Source organism: Antennarius striatus, chromosome 15 (assembly GCF_040054535.1).
Source record: "Antennarius striatus isolate MH-2024 chromosome 15, ASM4005453v1, whole genome shotgun sequence".
Lineage (NCBI taxonomy): Eukaryota > Metazoa > Chordata > Actinopteri > Lophiiformes > Antennariidae > Antennarius > Antennarius striatus.
In genome coordinates, this window is record NC_090790.1 from 8,407,019 (window position 1) to 8,432,500 (window position 25,482).

At 40.0% G+C, this 25,482-nt stretch overlaps 2 protein-coding genes across 3 annotated transcripts; one reads left to right on the forward strand and one right to left on the reverse strand.

The window, feature by feature from the left end:
* Window positions 1-2,250: 2,250 nt before the first annotated feature.
* si:dkey-175m17.6 (N-acetyllactosaminide beta-1,3-N-acetylglucosaminyltransferase 2) lies at window positions 2,251-4,287 on the reverse strand. The gene is made up of 2 exons (XM_068335299.1): window positions 4,224-4,287; window positions 2,251-3,629 (listed from the first exon to the last, which is right to left on the reverse strand). Exon 2 carries the CDS (start codon window positions 3,598-3,600, stop codon window positions 2,251-2,253), a length of 1,350 nt encoding a protein of 449 aa, XP_068191400.1. The 5' UTR covers window positions 3,601-3,629; window positions 4,224-4,287.
* A 2,258-nt stretch (window positions 4,288-6,545) lies between these two features.
* Window positions 6,546-21,160, forward strand: smad2 (SMAD family member 2). Of its 2 annotated transcripts, none has more exons than XM_068335017.1 (11): window positions 6,546-6,674; window positions 9,080-9,618; window positions 13,719-13,808; window positions 14,564-14,757; window positions 15,097-15,231; window positions 15,322-15,396; window positions 15,535-15,588; window positions 15,822-16,034; window positions 16,316-16,453; window positions 17,063-17,207; window positions 17,509-21,160. In XM_068335017.1, the coding sequence occupies exons 2-11, from the start codon at window positions 9,368-9,370 to the stop codon at window positions 17,630-17,632; spliced, it is 1,419 nt and encodes a 472-aa protein (XP_068191118.1). In that variant the 5' UTR covers window positions 6,546-6,674; window positions 9,080-9,367; the 3' UTR covers window positions 17,633-21,160. The 2 variants fall into 2 exon arrangements, with proteins under 2 accessions (XP_068191118.1, XP_068191119.1); XM_068335018.1 differs by having other exon boundaries at window positions 15,322-15,384.
* Window positions 21,161-25,482: the final 4,322 nt, after the last annotated feature.

Genomic DNA, 25,482 nt, shown 5'->3' on the forward strand with positions numbered 1-25,482 from the left:
TGTTTGTGTTGCTTTCTGTCTCAGCAGTGGGACTGACCCAGCTTTTATATTCTGATAGGAGCTGCAGAATCTCCAGGAAGATTCCAGTCATTACCACAGCTCTCCACTGGGTGGAGCTAGAGTCCTGATGTCTCCAGAACATTCCTGTTAGAGCAGGAAGATTCCAGTCGTTACCACGTCTTTCCACTGGGTGGAGCTGTTAGTAAGTAGCTACGAGATCTGGGTTGTGTGTGTGTTTTTATAAACTCCATTATTTTTGTTTAACTCTATTTTTGTCCCACAGATGCATTTATTAAAAGTGAGTCACTAAATGCAGGTGTCGTTTTTCATTAACCCCCAATCACATCTTATCTTAGTAGATAGTAGTATGGGTTCCATTTGTATTTGATTTTTTTTTTTTTAAATGTTGTACTTTAGTAAGTTACAGATGTATTTTGTGTATTCAATCATACATAAAACACACAAAAAAATGTCACTGACATCCTCTCCACCTCTCCTTATTTGCCATCAGTGTGGAGCAGCTCAGCGGCTTCCTCTCTGCAATCACATTACTGTACTCTGAAGCCACTGTCTGGCTGTTAGCACCAAAATCAATGCTAAAGACCAGCAACAACAGACTTTATTACAATGGATGAGAGGAGCTCACATTGCTTTCTAAAGAAAAATTACAATTCAATGCATTTGTTTAGAAATGTTCACATAAAACACAATGCCATCCAGTGTCTTACATGCCTTCTGTTTTTTTGTCGGTGTTTTTCTGCTTTTATTCCCTGGAGGAAACTCACCTCCTGGGGCCTGTTGTGCAATCTCCTCCTCCTGTTCTTCAGTTTAGATGAAGACAGTTATAGTCTGGTTTTAAACTAATTTAAGTAATATTACATGTAAACACATTTACTTCCTGATTTCTTTCCCCCCCCAATAGTTTGCCTTACAAAACTTGAATTTTGCCTAATGAGAGTTATCTCTGATAGCGCAATCCCTTGTTTACCCTGCTGAAATAACCAGTACCAAGAACCTAATGCAAAGATGGAAATTCACATGATCTCTGTTTAACCACACACATGCAAAGCAGTTCTTTATTGTGAAAATATTGAGGTGAAATTGTTTGTGTATATGCACAGATGTGGAATTTGTAGATTGTAGCAGGGCACCAGATGTAATTTTAGAATGCTAGACCACATTTCCTTATCTTAAATATTTACTCTTTGTGCTTGCCAAGAAAAATAGATTGTCAGAAGATTTAGGAAAAATTACTTTTTTCTAGAAATATTGCATCCAGAGTTCGATAACACCATAAAAAAATACACATTTGAGGATATTCACTAAAACTTGTCTGTAGAGGAAGTTTTCCACTCTTGAATTGTATGAAATGCTGTAATCTTTGGGAAAAGGAACAAATAACATTCCTGCTGGTTGTGTTCTTCTCCACTGATACCACCACCCCATCCATTTCTTGGATTTGATTTAAATCATGGTTAACTGCACACTCTTCGTCACTCATAAAAAATATTTTCATACCACCAGAGCAAAAAGTAAAATCATTTTAGAGACAATAAGAAAAACAATATGCAACATGAAGGGCTCTTTTTAATTAGCAGCATGTTTTGCAGCAAAAACAAAAAAACAACAAAAAAAAACCATTATGTACAAGACACCCTTCCTGGCTACATGATAATGAATGATAAACAGTGCTATGATTTATCATTCTTAGTTATACAATGTGTATGAAAACATCAATTTTAACCTTAATTGCATGTTAAACATTGCAAATTGGATGCAAGACATTTAAAATACATTCTGACAATAGTAGTCTGATCTACTGACTTGAAGAAAATGTGATTTTGATAGAGGGACATTGGGAATTCATGTTCACCAGCGAACATATCGTAGAACTACCTACTGTAATCTCGTCAAAAATGAACAAATAACAAGGTACTGTTTCCTGAGTGGTGGTAAATTAAAACCGCTGCAGTATGTTGAAAGGACAAAAACATATCCCCATGCTGATTTTGAACAGGACCATGTTTATACCTGCATCATGTAATGCCCTCATATTAACGACATCCTTTGAGGTAGCTCTGGCACCTCCTCATTGTTGTGAAACTCTTTGGAGTAAAAAGTACAGCTTCCTGCATGTGACCACAACAAGGTACCACCTGCTTGACATAAAGATTAGTCAAGAAGATGCACATATTTGCCAAATGAGTGTGGCGGTGTTCACTGAATCCTATTTTGTCAGGCAAATGAGTCTCAGCAACGACGAGGCAGACTCTGGAGCTGCTTCCACAGAGTCAGCATCTCCTTTGGAGTCCGTCTGTGAACGAGCAGGACAGACTTGTACGCACACGGATTGCCCCTGTCTGTCTCTGGGAGATCAAATGTTAAAAACCCTGGGTGGTGTCCTGGTGAGAGCCCAAGTTTATGCAAGCACATCCCCAGATATACGTCATCTATTGGGAAGAGGTGCACCCTCTCAGACACGTCTTTCAATCGCATTGCAAGTGAGATGGAATATACCACTCCTCCACCGCCGGCGTACGGCGGGTACACACCTTTGAAAAAGTGTTCTGGAATGTAGTACTTAGTGGACGGCTCACGGTTTGGCATTGCATTGTTGATAACATCTCCCACAAAGAGGTCCAAAGTCCTTTTAGAGTCATTTGTACGGACTCTCATCAGGTTGTGCTCATCCCACTGCTTGTGTAGGTAATCCAGGAGGGCACCTGTTCGAACAAAAACGTCATCATCCCCTTTGAAAACAAAAATTGCGTTGTGGCAGTGCTGCTGGAGCCAGTGCCAAAACAGCAGGTCCTTCAGGGTCAAGTTAAAGAAAGTGTCTCTGAAATCCCACTGAAGGATGTCCCCGTATTTCTGATTCTCAAGCTCGAGGAGGTTTTTGAGGTCTGGGTGAGGACCTGTACTCGAGTCCTGCCGTCCTAACAGAAACACTGTGCGTACTAATCCGCTTTTCTTACTTGCTTCCCCAGTCACCAACCCACTGCGGCCCCACGTTTCACGGATAGCCTGCCTGTTTTCAAAGTTCCCCACTTGAGATTTGATGGCCATGATAAGCATGGGAGAATCCAAGCCCAAGTTTTTGTCATTACTCTTACACGTATTAGGCTGATTGATAAGAAGGGGATATTTCCTGCAATGCATCGACCAAACAAAAGCTTTCATCTGTTCTGGCAAGGAGCTTAAATCTAACTGAGGTACTGAACACTTGCATGACACACAGTCAGACAGACTTTCATCTTTAATTTCTGATGAAACCTTTGCTTTTGGCTTCCTCTGTACTCCAGTTGTATTCCCTCGCAGTACGGGATTGTGCAGACGGTCCAAAGCGTGCTGCAAGTGGTTCCACAAGGCACTGTCCTCCAGACGAAGGTTCCAGAAGGGACCGAGTGGGTGAGAGGCCAGTGTAGAGGTGTTAACAGAAATCCCAGGAGCAATATAGTGAATCACTATTTTCGGGGGAGGAGTGTAGGACATGGTGACAAATATGGACACCATAACGTAAATCAGGAGGTGGCCAGTCATCATACAAGGCAGTAGGCACATGCATAGCAGCCTCCCGTTGCATTTGCAGCATCTGCCCATTGCCTGTCGATTAGAAATCGGACATACACCTGCACACACACAAAACAATAAAACAAAAAAGTAAGTTTATTGTCTTGACAAAAACTTCTCCACCACTGCACCTTTGATAAATTTAGACCCTCTATGGTGACATCGGTCTACCTATAGGAGTTTTCATAATCAACACAGCAGACAGGACTCGAGAGTCTCTGTCTCCTTGGTGATGGATCCAGTGAGAATTATTATCTGCTTTTGTCTACACAATCAGAGCATCACCCAGTGAGCCTACCGAACCAGCACACAGCCCCTGTAGACACACTGTGGAACGTTTCATATGCAACAACGACATGAGCTCCATCTTTCCTCTCTCTCAAAAGTTGTGCAAACACAGGAATAATATTTTGCCCTTGGCGTTCAAAGAATAATGGATAATGGCTTTTAGCGCACTGCACAACCTCCGTGTATGTGATTTCAGGACTGAACTGACTAATTTTACTGCATCTAAAATATTTGCTGACCACCAAATAGTGTCATACACGGCGTATTTAACTTATTTAACACACTTTGTCGTAGAATCATCAACTTCTGATTCGACAAACCCAGTTCATACAACGGATGAAAGAGAAAACGTGGAAAATACTTACAGACGTGTTCGCAGGTTAATCCGACAGTTAATAAAATACACTGTTAATTGTTGTTTCCAGTCTCCTTTACCTAAACACGGCTATAACAAGGCGGTAGCACATCATTAACGTTCATTATGACTAAGGATAAACAGCATCCGTTAAATAAACAGGCGTCTTCTCAACGCAATAAGCCGCAGCTGAGCAACAGGTCCCAGGTAACGAGACGCACTGAGCATGCGCGTTTGGCTCCGCTGCGGTGCGTAATGATGGAAATACTCTCTGGTTGAACGTTCAGGATGCTGCCTGTGTTGGCAGACTGAAATGAGCTCTTGAAGCAGCTTCATTACATTAGGATCCATTCACAGAATGGGATTCAATGATTTGCATGCACGTCCAACAGGTGCATATATCTGCATATTTGCATGATGCGGCCACATACCCTATGAAAAGAATGGACTTACCCATTCTTTCCACCAGGTCATTTATATCAAATGACTGGTGGACCTTTCACCTCTGGTCAAAACACCAAAACGCGCCTAACCCAATGTTATGATTTGGAAGGTAATTGTGACTTGTTAAAATGTCTGTTTCCTTTCTTTTTTTTGTACAGATTTAGTTTACATTGATGTGGAAAACGTTACCTTACTGAATAAGTAGTCTTACTATACTTACTATAGTCTATATACTCGGTTTAGTGAGCATATATTGCATGCTAAATATGGTGTGTCCACGCATAAAATTAATTTGAAAAGGATTAGAGCAATAACAAATAAGATTCAATATATTTGCATTATTTGTACAAATTTGACTCTATTGTACTTAAGGTCAACAGTTCAGAGCAATGGAGAGTGTGGAAAAGAGGTGAAGAAGTGTGTACAGGCAGGATGGAGCGGGTGGAGGAAAGTGTCAGGTGTGATGTGTGATAGAAGAGTTTCAGCTAAAATGAAAGGAAAGTTGTACAAAACTGTGACCACAGACCAAACAAGAACACAGTTCTTGACTAAGGTCTTGACAGTGGTTCTTAACGTGGGTTCGATCGAACCCTAGGGGTTCGGTGAGTCGGTCTCAGGGGTTTGGTGGAGACGGAGGTCAAGACAAAACACCCGACACATCGTGTTGGGTATAGGCATAAATCGACTCAGTAGTCGATTTATGCCTGTCATGATGGTCCGTCTTCCGATTGCTTTCTTAATATTTTAATTCATAGTAACTATGTTGAGCAAAAAAAGAAAGTGGTCGAATGAATATGTGCAACGTGGATTTACATGTACAGTACTGTATAACGGAACATGATGGGAGTCAGCATTCTGCATGATATGCAATGTCAAGTTGAGCAACTCTAGTCTCACACTGGCAAAAATAAAGGAACACTTCCTTAAGCTGCATGGAAGACAACAGAAACAGACTTTGCTGTGAAGATGACATAAAAGTAGCACTTGCCAAGGTGAAGCCATGCGTATCTGAACTGGTCTCTCAATAACAACAGCAGAAGTCACACTGATTTGCAGGTAGGTCATTTCATTTGAGTTCATGTACTGTTTTGGTTTAGTTCTTTGAAAAAGGGTGTCATTAATGCACAATTCATTAAATACACCAGTAAAACATATACTCATGTCTTAATTTTGAGAAGAAAAAAAAGTTTTTTCTTACTAAAGAAGGGTTCAGTGAGTGAGCATATGTAACCAGCAGGGTTCAGTACCTCCAACAAGGTTAAGAACCACTGGTCTAGAGACAGTGTCACTGAGGAAGAGACAGGAGACAGAGCTGGAGGTAGCAGAGATGAAGATGCTGAGGTTCTCTCTGGGAGTGACCAGGATGGATAGGATGTTAGAAGTTTTGGAGATAAAGTCAGAGGGGCCAGACTGAGATGGTTTGGACCTGTCCAGAGAAGAGATAGTGAATATATTGGTAAAGAGAGTTTTGAACTACCAGGCAGGGGGCTTAGAGGAAGACCAAAGAGGAGGTTTATGGATGTAGTGAAAGAGGACATGAAGGTTGTTGGTGTGAGAGAAAAAAGATGCAGAAGACAGGGTTAGATGGAGGGAAAAGCTGAAAGGAGAAGAAGAAGAAGAGTATTCTTTATTTATTAACAAATTGCCTACTATGCATTTCTAGAAGGACAATCCTGGTATCCACTAATAGACCTTACCGACACAACGTTGCTGGTTACATCACAAAACGGACAGGACCTCTAGCCAATAGGATACACGTATGGCAACAGGTTATCGGGTGAAGTCGATTTATAGCCAATAGGAAGCTAGGGAAGGTGGGGCTAAAACGTCACATTTTGTTTTTTGTTTAGCCGAAGCGACACAAGTTTGGTTGAGCTTTGAATGAGGGGCCATCATCCCGGCGGGTCGGAGGTGCTACAGTTTAAAGTCTCCCTGCTTGAATTACATAAAGGAACAACCTGGCTTTTGTTGACATGTACCTGAATGAGCATTCAACGTGTTTTCGCATTCGTGTTGGGTAAGTGTTTGTAACCGTGGAGCCGAGCTGGTCTGGTACCGACAAACCATGCCGCAGACCTGTTTATTTGTCTGTGACACAAAGTAGCAAGCTTGCTAGCGGGTTTTTTCATACTCTTTTCTTTTTTTGGGACGCGATGGGAGGAGGAGAAAGGGGGTCTATCAGTCATTTCGAGACAAAAGAAGCCTATATATTTCCACTGTATCTGTAGATCACTGCGAATGACAGCTTAAGACAACATTTTACGCTTTTTTTTTTTTTTTTTTTTTGTAGGTTGGCAAAGTCTACACTTACTGGCTCTAGAGTCCGGATTGCCGTCTGCAGCGTTCTGCTGCTCCTCTTTCAAACCGTGTTTGTTTTGTGGATCTTTATCGTCTCGGAGAAGAAGTAACCCAAACAGACAGTTTCTCACAAAAAAAAAAAAAAAAAAAAAGACCAAACGCAGAAGACAAAATAAGCACTCTTATTTTGCCAACAAGGCCCTGGTAGTCGTGGTCAGCATTTCGATGAGACATATACATTGTGGCCACATCAGCACGTTTTGGTGCTTTTTGTTCTTGCATTGAGACTTTGTGTTCTGTTGAGGAGCTCTCACGTCGCACACAAGGCAAAGGTGTTGATGGTAGTCCTTCTTTGGATGTCCAACTTCAGTACAATGAAGAACCACAAATCTAAATTTTATGATAGTTTGTCTAAACAATAAATCAAGCACTCCCTTACTGAAGCTGTTGTGTTTGCAGTGGATAGATAACACAGCATGCATCAATGTTTAGATGATACCAAGAAACTGCAGCTACTGATTTCAGGATTGGTGTCCTTTCCTCTTGAAACCATCATACTCTTATCAGTGAGCAGTCCAAGGGTTAAGCCTCTGAAATTAATTCTTGGAAGGAGCTTGGACTTTTAGAATAATACCCTACGGCCGGTGATCCCTTCCTCTCCTGGCCACCGAGGTGAGAATTCAGCATCACTAAGTGGTTTCACCTCTTTTATTTAAGTCACAGTTTTCATTAACCAACTCAACAAATCTATGCTCAAGAAAAAGCTTTTGAAATGTTGTTGGATGGAGCCCAGGAAAAAAAAGACAAGTTGTTTGAATTTTTTGTTGTAATAATTTAATTGGAGCATTCTCTGTGTATTATTTGAGGAGTTGTTCTGGGCTTTTCCTCATTAGGGTTGAGAATTAGAGTTATAAAACAGGATCAGATTACATTAGGTAATAGCTCGCGTCAACACCCAACAATCATGTTTGATGTGAATTGTGGTCAGTGAATTCTACCCGTCTTTGACTTCCCGTCTAAGCAGCCGTAAGGTGAACACTTACAAGAGGAGCTGGATGGACGGAGTTGTGAAACTTAAGACACATGTGTTGTGAACCGGTCAGGACTTTCTACTTGACCAAGGCTTTAATGACTTTTTGTTGAGGGAATAAATACTGTGTGTGATTGTTTAATGGGTTTACTTTAGTATTTGTCTTACACTGATATATTGACAGAGATGTACCTGTAATCACTAGAGATGTTTTTTTCAGTAACTGTAATTTATATAATTAGCTTTTGATAGTTTTAATGGCTGACCAGTTAAATGGTGACCACATGTTGTGATACAGGATCATCTCCACCTTGCCAGATGTAAATATATGGGGAGCGGAATATTAAATAATCAATTACTAAAGAATTGCAACTGATAAATGGAATCTATCAGGATAAGAACATGACCTGTCACCACTAAGTCATGGTGACTGGCTGTTTGATCAGATATGTTTTTGTGAACATTAGATAAATCTGCTCCTTTTATACACTAGTAAATTGCACAGGAAAGTCTTCCCTAACAAATTAAATATTTATCATTCCTACAGTGGTGTGTGTAGACTGCAGGGGCTGGGGGTAGAGTCACAGCCCCTCCGACAAGTGGACAACTGCTCAACTTCTTATTGTATTTTATCAAGATATGTGGTTTGTAAGCAAACAAATGACTGTCTAAAAATAGCTGCCTAAAGATGTAAATAAGTCATAGTGGTTTTACAAGATGGCAAACCTGTTAGTGCTGTTTGTGTCAAAAAGTGCTGAACAAAATTGCACGAGGGCACCGCAAAAATGTGAAGCGGCAGTGGAGTATGCTGAACGCAGGTCGACCGACAGAGGCAATCGCTGGCTGTGAAACAGAATTGTTAATGTGAGCTGGTATGAGTGGCTGAAACAAATGCTTCACACAGCGGGAGAGTTATGGCAGCGTGGGGCTGTGTTAGATATGTAATAGTCATGGCTTGGGGGCAGAAAAGCTGGAAGTGTTTATGTTTATTTGATGTAGTAATTTCAGAAAAAAGATGTTGTGAGCTGTAAGCTGTTCCTCACATTTTTTCAATTGTTAATGTGTCCTTTATCTTTTTCCAATCTTGTTTTCAGGTGTCTTTGGAAGGACTTCTCTCCACTGTCTATGCTGTGTGTTTTTAATCAGATGTTATATCAAGACCATTGCCTTAGTTCTGACTAGTCATTAATTTAAAAAAAATACATTCATATCCTCAGTGTAAATATAGCTTTTCAATTCTCCAGTCGAAATTCAGGCAACAACCCATCACCCACACTTCCCTCCTTTCCCTCTTCCTTTTTTTTTTTTTAACGTCAGATTGCAAAGGGCATTCACTTACATTTAAGACACACACAGACAGAAGCCCACAAACACGAGCCATCATGTCCATACTTCCTTTCACTCCCCCGGTGGTGAAACGCCTCCTGGGTTGGAAGAAGACTCCAGCGGGGAATGGAGGAACAGGGGGAGGAATTGTTGGAGTAGGGGAGCAGAATGGAGGACAGGAGGAGAAATGGTGCGAAAAAGCAGTGAAGAGCTTGGTAAAGAAGTTGAAGAAGACTGGACAGTTGGATGAGCTGGAGAAAGCCATCAGCACGCAGAACAGCAACACAAAGTGTGTCACTATACCTAGGTGAGATGAGAACACACACTTCTTTTGCATGGACATAGTTATACTGTGTATGTTCACTTAAAATAAATGTGAATTCTCATATGACACACTTGAAGTTATGATCACATTCACACAAACACACATCCTCTCTGTAGTGGTACACCACCATTTACCAGTACAGATCAGCACAGCAGGGCGTGCAACACACATGAAAGCAAGTGGGAGGTTAAAAGCACCTACAGGCTTGCAGAACAAAAAAAAAAGAAAGGCTCTTTTGTGCAACAATAAGTTCACTTCCCCATAATGTTGTTCCATAGCTTAGCAAAGCAGCAGAAATGAAACCCGATTGGAGGAAACAGATGTCCTACGCACGATGCCAAGCAAATTGTTTTTGCATTGAGGTTTCATTGGTATTCATGCGCAACTTTTTAGACAGTGTATCCTTTCACTCGCATTCTGTGCAGTGAGTTTGAAGTGTTGCACCATTCTGACTGGTCTCACAAGCATGACTGGTTCTATTTGGGTTCACCCTGTGGTCTCTTTCATCTGGAAAACTCTGAACCACCAAAACTGTTGCCGTTTTGCCTTTTGGTCCAAAATATAAAGACACAACATGAAAAGATGTGATTAGTTGGTAACTAGCGTTTTTGGCTCCGGTCACCTCCCTGCAGTAGAAAATATGAACAGTCATCAGTGATACAAGATGAATGACCTTGTTGCCTGAACAGCTTACACAAAGGTCAAAGTTCAACCCTCCCGAAGTGATGAGTGAGCCACATTTGGTTACATTTGTTTTAAAGGATGCAGAGTTCATAATGTGAAGAACTATTTGGCTTTTCTATTAAAAAGGGAGAATTTATAAATTAGTTTATTTTCAAATTAATGCCTGCCTGGACTGGAGCTTCAGATGATTCACTATAGACATTCTAAGGGCGTAAGTTAAAAGTGAAGAAAAAAAAAATCTCGACATGGGTGTAACTGTAGACCTGGATCATATATGTTGACACCTACAACACCTATGAGCCTATCAGTGGTGAAAACAGTTTTCTTAAATCTGCATAGCTCATATTATGCACTCTGTATTTTAATAGAAGTACTGCAGGGACTTTGCCAAAGGCGTAAATATGTTTAAATTCTTCAAATTCTGTGACTGCAAGGGTTTAATTCCGTTTTTTGTTTTTCACAGAAATTACAGTTTAGTTTTTCTTTTGTTTTTATAAAGTACTCTCACACTCTCACAAGTGTCTGCTGGTCACAAAGAAGTCTTTGCAAATCCCAAAAAAACTTTCTTGAATGCAGACATCCCTGTCTGACAACAGAACACCTAAAATTATATCTGTCATATTGATTAACAGAAGAAAGCCATTTTACAGAACTAAGTATAATTTGTTCTTTTTGTGACGGCATCCTTACGTACCTTAAACATCCAGTAGACACTGGAGTTAGATCATTACAAGTCACGTGGCTTCCAGTATAGATTTCTTCAGTGATGCATGACTAGACACCTGAACCAAGTCACCAGAGCAGGTGAAACCTTATCATGACAATAATAGAAATGTTAGTGTGGCCTTGTGATAAACATGGAATTGTTGGTCAATCTGTCGATTATCAGCAGAAAGTGCAACTAACTAGTCTACGCTGGGAAGATTTTATGAGGTATCGTTCTCAAAAAATTTTTTTTGTGTTACCGGTACATATTTATAGTTTATCAATAATAGAATTTATCCCCATAGAGAAACTGTGTTCCACACCATGTCAGTTACTTGTGGTTCACATGAAGTGTGTGTACTCCTAAAAGCCACTTCAAAAGGGTGGCTTGTTTTTAGAATAGTCCTTAACTTGGGTCTTTCACAGAGGAATGCTATTTCTGACCACTATGATTCATGTGTGACGAATAGCATCAAACATAGCAATCAAGACTTTGTTTTAACTAGGCATTATGTTTACGATGTGGTCTGTGTAAATGTGCATAACATTGGGCCAAACAACAGTTGTGTATTGCATTTTTATTGTCAACTATGGAGATGGTGAGAAAGTAAAAGCATGGTTTGGTGAGCAGAGACATTGTTAATGTGTTGTTAGTTTTTCTTGTCTGATTGAATGGCTGATCTCATTTAGCGTGTTAATGTGTCAAGGCTCTTCATCATTAAAGTTTTTAGGTCGGGTTCTTAAGTTCCAAGTTGGGTAATCGTGCACATTTTTGCTCACATTTTTGTGAAGGTAGAAATGTTTCGTCAACTTTTGTCAAAATGTCTGTACTGAACCAGTGTTGGCATCAGTTTAGCTCCGGTCAGTGCAGCCTGTTAAGTTGCCTAACTTTGCTGGTGAGTGTGTTGTTGGTTAAAGAAAGAATACAGCACAACTGTAACGAGAGTAATGCTAAATTAAAAGAACACTGATCAAATCAAAGTTTGAAATACAGTTTTCCAAGGCGAGGCCTTCACACTATCAGGGATGTGGGCCAGATTGTAGCATCTGAAGAAGGTGATGGTCGTCCTTGTTCGATGTTTGAGTGAGACTCGATCCTGCTGCGGCCTTCAGGCTCTGAATATTTCATGGTACTGTAATAGAAAAAAGGCTTGTTTCACTTTGCTTCTTATATATCGAGCAGATTGATGGTTCCTTGATTGGAGACTTCACAATTAAATTTTATTTCCACATTCACTAGTTGACAATTCACAGTAGTTTTCTCGTCGATACCCCTTCTGGTCTTGGATGCGTAGATCGCTTCCTTTGAGCAGTTTTTAGTGCGGGTGAGAAGGAACATAACAAGTGTGAAGATGGTAAGTGCTTCATTCTGGATGAATTTTGTCAAATACCATACAAATAGAAAAATGTGATTTTTCGTTTTGTGTTTTTCTATCTGTTAGCAGGATTGTATTGAAACAATGTGATGAAGGGACTGGGTATGTGGACAGGAAGACACAGTTAAAACTTGGACAGCGACTTTGGCTTGTCTTTATTGTTGGGTCTTAGCCTTCCTTTTACTGGTCTGACCTCTGCGTCTGTTTAGCTGCATTAACATTTTGTGGTTTTTACATGTTTCAGATCATCACATTTCAAGTAGTAATCTCTGCTACATGGTATGAATATATCTGCTGGTAAATGGATGATCTGTTTCCCCTGCTGGGCTGAAGGAGAATAGCATTTACAGGGACTTGTCATGATTTCCTGAACTTGTCTCAGATTAGTCTGGATGCATGAGCTTGAGTTGACCTTTATGGAGCCCCTTTAGCCCTGAATGATTAGTTTGGTTCATTTAAGTCAGGTGTTTGACTTTAATCCTCACTTTTTTAAGCGGGTTTTATGGAGCAGCCCCTGGACCTTTGCCAGGTCTAGATTTTTAGCTTTGATCCAGAGGATGGAAGAGAGTGAATGAGGTTTTGTGGTTTCGCTGTAGTAGTAGGGATTGTTCTGATGATCTTCAAGTGAGAAAGGTGAGACATGAGTGGAAGAGTGTGAGGAGGTGGTTACATATTACTGATATGTACAAGTCTATAAAGTCGGCTGATTGTCATCTGGATTGTTTTTAGCAGATACTTTGCTCTAATCAGACAGTAGAATCTCCTCTCTCTCCTTGAGTTTGTTTATTCTGTCATGTCTCAGCGCACAGTTATTTTATTGATTTAATTTCCTCATTCACATGTCATTCTTGTATATTTGTTAATATGTCCTGTTTGTTTCACTTGGTGTTTCTAGTAAGAAGTCCAAACTAAGTTATGAGTTACTCAGACTTGTGTATTTAGACAGTGCAGCAGGTTATTGAAGTTTCAATGAAATAATTAGGCGTGTGTTCTTCGTCACTTCTACATGGTATTATGGACACAATCTTGTATGAATGTTTCAGCAGACAGCCACGGTTTCATCCCGACTGCTCCCCGCTTCACCTGGTCATCATCGATCATCCTGTCAGTGTCTCTTATTGATCTTATCCCTCTATGTCCAATAAGAGACCAGCCGTACATGTTTGTGATTTCATCTGACTAATTTTGGAATGAAACATCTCATGTTTGCCATCTTTTTGATTTTATTTTATCCTTTTTGCACCTGTCCTGTGTGCTTGTGTGTGTATGTGTATGCATGTCTCCTGTTTGTGTGGGTGTGTGTTTGTGTGTCTGTAGTAATTGCTCAGATCTATGGGGTCTGGGCTCAGGCCACACGATAGAGCAGTGGGAGTCTTCAGGCATGTACGGATATCCTGACCATGGCAGGTGAATATTCTCACACGCTCCTGAACATACAAGTCAACAATTGATTGTTTCAAACAACATGCAGGAAAAATGTCACATCGTGTTGATGTAAGGTTCCTCTTCTTGTTATCGACACTATTGCTGAAAAATAGCTGCGTCACTTATTTTATGGTCTGTGGTTGACTTTCCTCATTTAGCTTTATCGCTGCTATTCTTATAAAGCTTTGAACAATGTAACCAATAAGGAAACCATAGAGCTGTGGTTCAATCAAATGTGTTACAAGCTGAGTTACCAGTTAAAATTTAATGAACGTATTTTGTAAGCAGTAGTGTTGATTACTCCTCAGATAAATAAAGATTGGTTTGTTTTGCTTACGTAAATTAATTACCTTTAATTTTTTAGGTTCACTTTAATGTCCAGAGAAACAAAAAAGATGAACTTGTTTCATAATTGCAATGTCCAAGTTTCAGAAATGATTCCGGTTGTGCAACGGTTCAGCTGTGTACTGCACATTCCTGTCAGCACATTGGTTGCCTCTCTGTGTGTGTGTGTTTTTTTTATTATATTATATATAAAATATATTATATATAGATATACAGTATATACTGTATATATATATATAATTTTTTTAAATTGTTTTTTGTTTGAATTCTTTTGGTACATTCTACCAAACCAGAACGTAAAGCAAGCACAGGTTTCTTTCTTAGTGTCTGTTTTGGCTGTCAGGTCATCGCCCCACAGAGCTTTTACCTTTCCTCTCACCAAACTTTTTTAGATCACTGGACGGGCGTCTCCAGGTGTCCCATCGCAAGGGTCTGCCTCACGTCATCTACTGCCGCCTTTGGAGATGGCCTGACCTCCACAGCCACCATGAGCTGAGGGCCATTGACGCTTGCCAGTATGCCTTTAACCTCAAAAAGGATCAAGTGTGTGTCAATCCCTACCATTACCAGAGAGTGGAGACGCCCGGTAATGACCATTTAGAACTGTGTGTTTGTGTGTGTGCGCGCGTGTGTGTGCATGCATGCCTTAACTCTTGATACTGGCTGTGGCTGTAATCATCAGGGTGCTCGTGTAAGTCTATAATTGCATGGGTCATGAGTTTTATTTACACCTGTAGTTTAGTTTTGCCAGTTTATGTCATGAAATCAAGTTGAAATGTGTTCATTTGTGCTTTTTAATGCATGTATAACAAGCAGAATGCTATTGCATGAGCACACAGAAGAAAAGAAGTATTCAGACATACAGGTTTGATTTGTGCAGCAAATCATGTTTGCATTTGTCACCAACACTTCCCATACTGTATAGTGCTGCCGCCAGTGTTGGTGCCGCGCCACACGGAGATCCTGACTGAGCTTCCTCCTCTAGACGACTTCACAAACTCCATCCCTGAGAACACCAACTTCCCAGCTGGCATAGACCCACCTAATAACTATATACCAGGTCTGTATGCTGGGCAGGAGCTGGCTTTCATTCTTCCACCAAGAGTCTTTTCTATATTTAATTTTTTTGGTTTTGTTTTTTTTCTCACAGAAACACCACCACCTGGCTATATCAGTGAAGATGGAGAGACCAGTGACCAGCAGATGAATCAAAGTATGGAAACAGGTAGACTAGGGTAACATAGCTGTGATGATATCAACTCATACCACTGACAAGAACCACTGCAGTAGAGACAAGCTTTACCAACAGGATTGTAGTTTGAAACAATTCAGTTAACACAATGTTGAATTTGCTTTCTCTCAGGTTCACCAGCAGAAATGTCACCAAGCACTCTGTCACCAGTCAGTCATGGCCTGGGTAAGACCATCGTTACTGTATCTCTTTGCAAATTTTTCAATAAATGGCTCCCGAATGTGTATGTGTTGTGTTTAAAAAAAAAAGAATGTAGAGAACCATGTAATCTCCAAATTTTGGTTTTGAGAAATGGAACACAATAAGTCACCCGATTTTAGTAGCATTAAAAACTGAAAAAGTTAAACATTTTTGAAGAGAGGCAATATTAAAATATTCTTTTGTTGATTTCTTTTCAGACCTGCAGCCGGTAACCTACAGCGAACCTGCTTTCTGGTGCTCAATAGCGTACTACGAGCTGAACCAGCGGGTTGGAGAGACGTTCCATGCCTCGCAGCCATCTCTGACGGTAGATGGCTTCACTGACCCCTCAAACTCCGAACGCTTCTGTCTAGGACTTCTCAGCAACGTCAACAGGAATGCAACGGTTGAAATGACAAGGAGACATATAGGTACTAGCCTTGTGGGGCATGTGGGATAAAACTTACATCTCTACATTTCCTTGTCCATCTTTCCATTGTCTTTTCATAACGGGGAATCATCTCTCTATCTCCTCTAAACCACCTGGAGAGAATTTTAATAATACACATACATTCTAGATATTTATTACATTTGCATATTTTTAAAAAATACTGTAGTGATTTGATCGGGGCACCTGGGATGGTAAATCTTTGTTGTTGTTTTTCATCACAAGATGCTCATGAATAAACATTTTTACATTGCTTCCCCTCAGGTCGGGGCGTGAGGTTGTATTACATCGGAGGGGAGGTGTTTGCAGAGTGCCTCAGCGACAGCGCCATCTTTGTACAGAGTCCCAACTGCAACCAGCGATACGGCTGGCACCCAGCCACAGTCTGCAAGATACCTCCAGGTTTGTTTACATGCATTTGAATTGTTTTACCCTCAGCCAGACAAATGCTTCACACTTGAAAAAAATCCATCCCCTCCCATCTTCAGCAGTCGCTTTAAGATGAATTCACTCCATTTGAAACTCTGCACTTCATGGCACACAATGTATTTTATTTTTAAGGATTCCAACTAAAATCTAAATGAGTACTACTTTTTTTTAATCTAATATTGATGGAGTGATGCTTGAGGAAGAGCACTAATCCCTGGGCGGCTTTTGTCTTACCCATTTGTACCCATGTAACGTTGAATATTTCGTTCTGCTCCAAATGACCAGTGTGAATGGGATCATTACTGGAGAACAGAACTGAACATAAAGTCATCCTTTGAGAGAACACTTGTGAACATAGATAACATAATCCACACATCACATTTTAAATGGGTTGAACATTTTAAAATCATAATTTTAAAGTGCTTTCTTGTTAAATAACTGATACATTTACATTTTTCAGCACATTAACATGTACATACCTGAATTTTTCCCATCATCCAATAGTCCACCCTCCTTTTACCAATATTGAGAAAACCCAATTAACTCTTAGCTTTACACCTTTTGATTTATTGATTCTTTTAGGATGTAATCTGAAGATTTTCAACAACCAAGAGTTTGCTGCACTGTTGGCCCAGTCCGTCAATCAGGGGTTTGAAGCGGTCTACCAGCTAACCAGGATGTGCACCATCAGAATGAGCTTTGTCAAGGGCTGGGGAGCAGAGTACAGGTATTTCATCACTCTCTCTCTGGTGAATGAAGGGTTGCAGGTGTCTTCTCAGACCACAGATTATGTGTCCTTGTGAAGAAAGACAAAGATGGAAAGGCTACATGCTGCCTGTGCTAGTGGTTAAGATATCTAATCACCACTTCCTACGCATGAAAAAAGTGATAAAGTAGTAAGACTGGTTATTCATCTTAACATTACTTGCGCTTTTATATAAGTTGTTACTAAGAAATGAGCCAAAGTTTGAAACCAAGCTGAACCAGTGCAGTTTTTCCTAACCTGAAATTTGGTTTTATTCCTGCAGGCGTCAAACAGTAACCAGCACTCCCTGTTGGATTGAGCTTCATCTCAACGGCCCCCTCCAGTGGTTGGATAAGGTGCTGACCCAGATGGGTTCACCATCAGTGCGCTGTTCCAGTATGTCCTAAAGAGGATTCTGCTGCAGACAGCCTCGTCAAACTGACTGCACAATCTGACCTGGACACCAGCTGGCAGTTTTGAACTGATTATTACCAACATTATGAAAAAAAAATGACAAAAACAAAGCAAGAATTACAAGTTTGCCTCCGAAGATGGCGAATGACATCACTGATTGAACAATAGTGGAATGTTAACAGTGATGTGAGAGTGGGCCTGATCACCTCAGGCTCTGTTGGAGTAACGTTTCACTACTCATGGACCTAATCATTGAAATCAATCTGCAATACCAAGATGTCCAGACTTCATTTGTATTTTTGCTGTTCGAGCCTCTGATTTAGAAACACCACGCAGAAGAAAGGCTGTTTGAGAGCGCGTGATCCTCCAGCTACAGTACAGTCACTCCAACCTCACCCCTGCATTATCCAACTACAGCTGCACAACTTTTAATGATTTCCTTTTTTTTTTTAACAAGGCTGACAAACACGGCATCACGTTCACCTCACTCTCACTTTCTCCTCATTGATCAGGTGTTGTCAGGATCACCAGTCATCTGACCGGCGCAGGTTTATTGTTCTCCAGCTCTAAAAGGAGTGAACCAATAAGATCTGATCGCCGTGATCAATTTCACATGACTTGTCTTAATTTGTTCTCATGTAAACACATATACTGTAACATAGGCAAACTCTTCTGGCTTCACACACACACCATCAGATTGGTTCATCAGTGATTTTAATGTTGGTCTCATTCAGTCATGAGCGGCGAGACTGATGAAGGCGTTTGTCACTTGTTCCTCTGGAGGTGCGGTCGGCGGCTGACTGCCACAAATACGTAACTGGAATTAGTAAAAGCCAGAGAAGTTTTCAGTGTGAGAGTTTAAGTTGCATCCCTCCACTGAATATTCACACCTTTAAATACACTCTAGAAGCTGGCCACAGTCCACAGTTTGCCCCTTCTGGCTTTTGAAGCCAGACGTTTCACACTGTTTCAGCTTCCCTTCTGCATGCTCCTTCTCTTTCTTCTTAACTTTTTATCCATGATATCATCTTGCTTATGAAAGATTAGATGTTGGAATGATGCAGAGTTAGGACTCTGTCTAAATGCAGAGACTCGGTGTTACCCTCTACTGTCTAACAGACAAGAGGAGAACCACCTTTTTTCTTGTAACCCACTGATGTAACCTTTACAGAAGTGTCTTTATTTTATGCTTGGACTGATGCACGGATTCCCCCATTATCGTAATGTTTTCTTGACAGGAAGACGTCCTGCATTGTGGGACTTTAAAGAATAGCTTCCATTCTGTACTTGCACTGCCCTGAATTATGCACGCTTGATATGACTACAAGAAAGTTGCCTTTAATGTAAAAATAGCAAGATATGCTTTGAAATGTACAGAAAATGATGGCCAATTTAAGACAGAACAATTACATGGATATGAAGTGTAAATAAACACTGTTTATATAGTCTGAATTGGCTTATTAAAGATTATCCCCTTTATATCTCTGATTTATAGACCAGCTGATACCTATAGCGGTATTTTAAAGTCCAAATCTTTTTGAAATCAGTGTTAAAGCTTTAAATTTATACAGCACAAGTATTTTTTTCCGTCACACAATGTTTTAGCTAACTTTTTGTATTTCCATGTGGTTTTTTCTAAATGAATATATTTAAAATTGTCAAAGATGTCTTGCTTTTTATTAGAATTCAATATTTTTTTAGAATGCGCCCCATTTGAGATGATTACAGCAGAAGATATAATTATGTTATAGTTCTTTACTTCAAGTTGTCCATTATTCCATCATCCTTCTGAATCATAATTGGATGCAAAAATGTAGAACAAAGATTAGAGCTGTTAAAATTGATAACATCTTTCAGCAAAGCATGTTTCTGCATCCACGTTGTGAAGTGTTGAACATAAACCCAATCGCTCCAGTTTGGCGATGGAACTTCCCCGCCCTGATTGTAAAGTTAAAACTTTCATTCTCTTTCAGAAATTACATCTGTGTTACCAAACGCCCCCAGCTCACCCGCAACATGACAAATCCAAGTTGTTGAGGCTTGAATCCGTCAGCTGGGCAGTACAGAATTATTTCCTTTCCCAACATCAAAGCAGTTATTATACTGAATGCTCTGATTTTGGACAGTGAGCTCATTGACATTCCAGTTGGCAGTGTAAAAACTGCCAGATTAAACCACAGATTATGCTTAGTTGTACACTGTTACTCCTTAGTGAGTGTGTTTACGTACACATGACATTATGATGTATTGTCTAGGGGTATCCCTCAAGGATTTTACCATAGTGCACCATAAAAATGGGATTTTCAGTGTGAACATTTATAAACTGGACTAGGTGAATAATCTGTCACATTCCAGAGCTTGTTGTCTTCATTTGGAGCACAATAACGCTGCCATGCATGTGAAATAAATTCATATCTCTCATTTGTCTACTCATGACTGCAGAATGTGAGGGGGGGGGGTGCATTAAAAAAAATTAGTTGTACAACTCCAAAATATATGAAGGAAGTTTTAGTTTGGTTGCCTCACCATCGCCCACATGGCAAAGATTGACTCTTCTCAAAAAATGTGAACGCAAATGTGGTTTTTCTGTTGATTCTGTTGTGAAGGATCATCAACCATTTCCTGATGGATTCAACGTGTATAACGCCCTCTTGTAATTATAACCAGATTGAAAGTAGTCAAAAGCAGTGATGTTTGTCTGCGTACGTATCCGTCTGTCCACCTGTTGACCTGTTTTCTTTTTTTTTTTTCCTTTTTTTTTTATTATCTTGTTTTCATTCATTATGGAAAAAGTTTTAGCTGGGCTTCGCTGAAGCTTGGAAATGTGCTAAATGAAAACGTAGTAGTTAATCATATCACACCAACTCAGTTTGTTCTATGCAGTGACATCAGATCCTGAGGACTGGAGAAGGTAATTCACTTTGTATATTTTCCGGTCATTAGACATGCTGATTTCTGTGTGTAGCCTGGTTCTAGCAAAAGCCCCTGAATCTACTGTGTTTTTATTTGTTTGGGTTATTTTTTTTATCTTTGTTGTTTTTTCTTTAAATGAGTGCCGCCCAACTGGCTTGCTTCAACCTCCTAAGAAATCCATTTCGAATGGGAGATGAAACTTGATCAGGTTTCTACAAGGCTGCATCCACAAATTTTGAAGGCAGACATTCCTACTTACAGATAACATATCGTTTGGTTTGTTTTTTTATTTTTTATTGTGATGACAATTGTATATTCCCAAATAAGCCTCTTTTCTGATTATTTCAAAAGAAGGTTGCTTTTTGGTGAAAGTGAAGCTTTTACATGTCACTAGTGATGTTGCTGTATAGTTGTACTTTTTATTTTACCATGCACTGTTCCTTTTCCTCGCTATCAACAGAACATATTCCATTAGGCTACAAACTGTTAGAATTTCTGTCTTCTTGAGACGCTCTTGATCTTTGTAGGCTTTCCAACTATTCTTCATATACAGACAACTTCCTACAGTGTACACTAATAAAGCTGTTTTAAATAAACGGAAAACTATGTCTCGTATTTGCATATTGTAGTAATTTAACAATCAGTATGCAGCGGTGTTTATCCCAAAACATGAGAACTACACGGTAGATGATATAAGGATGAAAAGATGATGAACTGCCTGAATAGGCTACTGTTTAGAACATATCTGACACATTTTGCTGACAAACCTCAAATATTTACAGAATTTAAAGTTTTTTGTTTGTTTCTTTGAATGCACTTTTTTTTAATCCTGCAGAATTCGCAGGTCTTAACATAAATTCTAATTAATTTATCACAAACATAGATGCAAATACTGTATATTCAAACTGATGACTTCAGACTTCATCAGTTACGCATCACTTTCTAGAACGGCCAGTAGAGGGAGATAGAGCTCCATTAATAGCCGTGTTGAGTGAACGTGGGTGTAATCAGTATGACTATTAAAACCTGATTGTGTTCAATTAGAGATGGGCTTTTATGAAGCATATTTTGTTATAACTGCAGAACAGACGTACCAGCCACTGTTCAAATAACTTTCTTCTCTTGTGAGTTTAAAATTAATTTTTTTTCAATGAACAACATATTTACCAAAAAAAAGCTTTTTTCACGACGTTAATAGTTTGTTTTTCATGAATATATGTATATTTATTTTTTTATTGAATTTTATTTTTCCTACCAAAGATGTATCTTTCTCCTTGTATCCGACTTCTTTCTAGATGTTGGAAAGACAGACATAATCTGAAATTTAAGAAAAAAAAAAGAAAAAAAAAGCTTTGTTGTTTGCAATCTGAATCAAACATGTTTTCAAATTGTTTGGTGTTTTTGTTTTTTTTTGTGGTTTTTTTAAAACATAAAAATAAAACATTTTAAGACTCTCAGCACTAGTCTGATCAGTGCAGTCTGGATGTAATACTGTCTCAAAGACTCACTATCCTGCTTGCATTTCCCGACACACACGCACATACCGGCTCACACGCACAGATCTCTGCTTTATAACGAATAAATAAAATGTTAATTGCTCCGTCTGAATTATTTAGATTTGTTTACTGTCACTGGGTATAACTTGAAACTCCTCCCTTCTGTGCGCAGAGAGGCAGGCTACTTAACAGAATAACAACCTTTACAGTTAAACATCCCAGAGACATTAGAACATATTAAAAAACCTTTACAGTTAAAAGGTTTGGACTCAGGATTGAGGCCTGTATGTGGATCTGTATGGCTTGCATTTACTTAATAGGTGACTTGATTATGGTGTGAGTGTACCACATTCAGAATAACTCATTTTTATCAGCTCATATTTATTTTTATGTGCAGCTGGATTATTCTGATCATCTATTTTGCTGCATTCCTACATTTACATGTTTTACAAGTATCATATCTTAACATTTACTCTCCTTGTGAGTGTGTGTGTGTGTGTGTTTCCACATGTGTGCAAAGTGTGCTTTTGCCTGTCAGAGTGAGTACTCTTTCTAAGTGACCCAGCTCGTACTCCATTACCAGAGCATCATTAGACTGTTGTTGTTGATGCTCGCCCTCCTTCCTTATGGTTTGGCCTTGAATCCCATCAGTTCCCTGGAGACCTATTACAGCACAGAGCAGTAAGCATTTCCCAAACAAATTAATACCATATCCTGAGTGTACCTAAACTTTCTGGAAGTGTAATATAGACTGGTAATGGTGGCAGTCATTTTTATCTCTTGTGGCTGCAGAACGGATTTCAGTTGATGTTTATGTTTCTGAATGGTTTATAGCATGTTAATTCCCGTGACTGTGGCGTCTGCTTTATGGGTTGGGTATCGATCAGACGTGCAGCAACTACATCGTCTTGGGCAGCGGCTACAAAGTCCAAAATGCTTTCCAATAACTGTGAGAGTAATTCAGGTTGGTAAATTACACTCTGCAGCATAAATGTATACGCTGTGCGTTGCAACAGCAAGCTTACACCCGCCTGTTTGTCTACAGTATATTATGGATTTCATAAGGTTGGCTGGTGCATGAGAATGATGGCAGATTTAAATTTCCTCGTTGGTAAGCATTTGCTCCTGAATCGCAGAGACTTTCTGTCAATATCACATCACATTAAGGGGAGGTTATTAAAGTGTAATTATGGGTTGTCATTGGTCTGTTAATAAATGAGAGATGCTGCACTCTTTGGATCATTCTTACCATTATGAATGCAGACATGTAAATATTGCTTCTTCTTTTTTTCCCCACCGAGCTGTGGAGACGCAGAGTCTCTTATCTATTGCTGTCCATCTCTCTGTCTTTACACCGCTGTCTGCGTATCTTAGGTAAAAAAAGAAAATCCTTCCTTTCATGCACGGTGAAGGGCTTTTAAAAACACATTTGACTTTCCTTGTCTGCCTTCTAGGATTCCTAGTGACAGGGACGTGGTTCCTGACATATGACCCGAGCGCTGGCCCCAGACTGTAATACATCATTAACGTGACTTTTGTTTCTCACATTGTTTTCTTGCCGTCTGACGTCTCGGGGTAAGGTTCCTCCTGGAGTTCCTTACATTTCACCTACTAGACCCATTTGATTCCAAACCTGCGAGTGTGTCTCCACGTCGTCTCGTTCCTTTCTTCCTGACTCTTCAGCTTTGCATCTTAAGGCACTTTGTGTGTGGGGGTGTGTCTTTGGGGCCCATCGAGCCTGAAGAAGGGTAATCATGTATAAGTTATGTCAGCTAATTAAGACTGGGCCCTAACCTATGCCTGACCCCAGGGAAATAACAATGCACTGTCTAAAAGCCTTTGTACCGTACCTGTGGCCTCTTGGCCAAACCAGAGTGTTGGATGTCCTGTGTGTGTGTGTGTGTGTGTGTGTGTGTGTGTGTGTGTGTGTGTGTGTGTGTGTGTGTGTGTGTGTGTGTGTGTGTGTGTGTGTGTGTGTGTGTGTGTGTGTTCTGGCTGGCTGGTAGCGCGGGGCTACCTTGATCTGGTAACTGGAGCACTGGGAGGGAAGAAACGAGAGAGCAAAGAGAAAAGGACAGCAAGAGAAGGAAGGGGAAAGGAGAAGGGTGAAAGAAAGAAAGAAAGTGCCTCTTCTTTGAAAGAAAGGAAGGGAGACAGAAGCCTTGGCCGTGTAATTAGGCCTAAATGAGTTTTCCACTGACTCAGAGGGTTGAGGCAATGCGGTGCCGGGACAAAGATAGACCGTAGGTCAGGGAGTCTTCAGGTCGGTGAGATGGGGCATCGCTCTATTCATGTGAAGAGTCGGCCACAGTAAGGGATGATGAATCTGTAAGTCTCCTCCAGTCCAAAAACATGCAGGGGGGGGGATGCACCATACCAGTTTAATTAATGCTTTAGAGCGATGCATAGTAAGATATTTATGTGAGTAAAGCACCCGTCCTACCAGGTTCACTATATGGAGCCTCATTGGAGAAAACCTACCCATAATTCTCTTAATTAAAGGCCCTGAACACCCGCGGTGCACCCAGACATGTGATTTCACTTGCTGCAGGTGATTGGGCTGAGCAGGACTGTGTGGACATACACTAATATTACTGTTGTCTTGAACACCGGTGTAATAAACACAAGGATGACCAAATTAGTTCACAGCCTGTCATGAGGTCCTTGAACTGCCATTTGAAATCAGAAAAATTAAATTCTGATCTATTATTACCTATTTAAATTTATTTCATTCTACTGTAGGTATACAAGTCTCAACTGGCATCCATTAAATCTTTTTTTTTTTTTTTTTAACTTTGTTTTATTAATTATTTCCTCCACAAGTCCTCATGTTATATTCTGCTGCTGATTCATATCATTATTTGTGATGGATGTTTCAGTTACATGCTTCATGTGCATCAATGTTTTTCTCTTTATATGTTTACAGTAAACTTGTTCACATTTTGTTTTAATACCAACCTCTGCACGTCCACCAAGGGTGAAATTTTCTTGCATTTCCTTGCACGAAATTGAAAACATGCAAGAATCTAAACCATGGTTGGACACATGAACTAATTTCAGTGACAGCAGTCAAAACCTCCAAATATATAAGCCAACAGATGCAGTCGGAGGGCAAAAGAAAGCCAGAGAAGTGCCATGTGTTTGCTGATTGCTCGCTGCTCTACAGTGGACACTCTACATCTGTCAACCTGAGAACAACTCTGGTTGTCCCTACCTGCAAATCACACTCCAGAGACTCATCCTAGAATGTTAAAGGCCTGTGTTCAATGGCTAAGGCCCAGAGGTGTTACTGTTAGAACCATTAAGTAAACCACAACTAGTCCTCTCCAGTACCATTCAGCCTGGGTCCCAAATGGATGACTCAAAAACAATCAAGCTCCTAACTTACCAACTGCACTTAAATCTGGGTCCCAAATAGCCAAACTGCTCTGGAA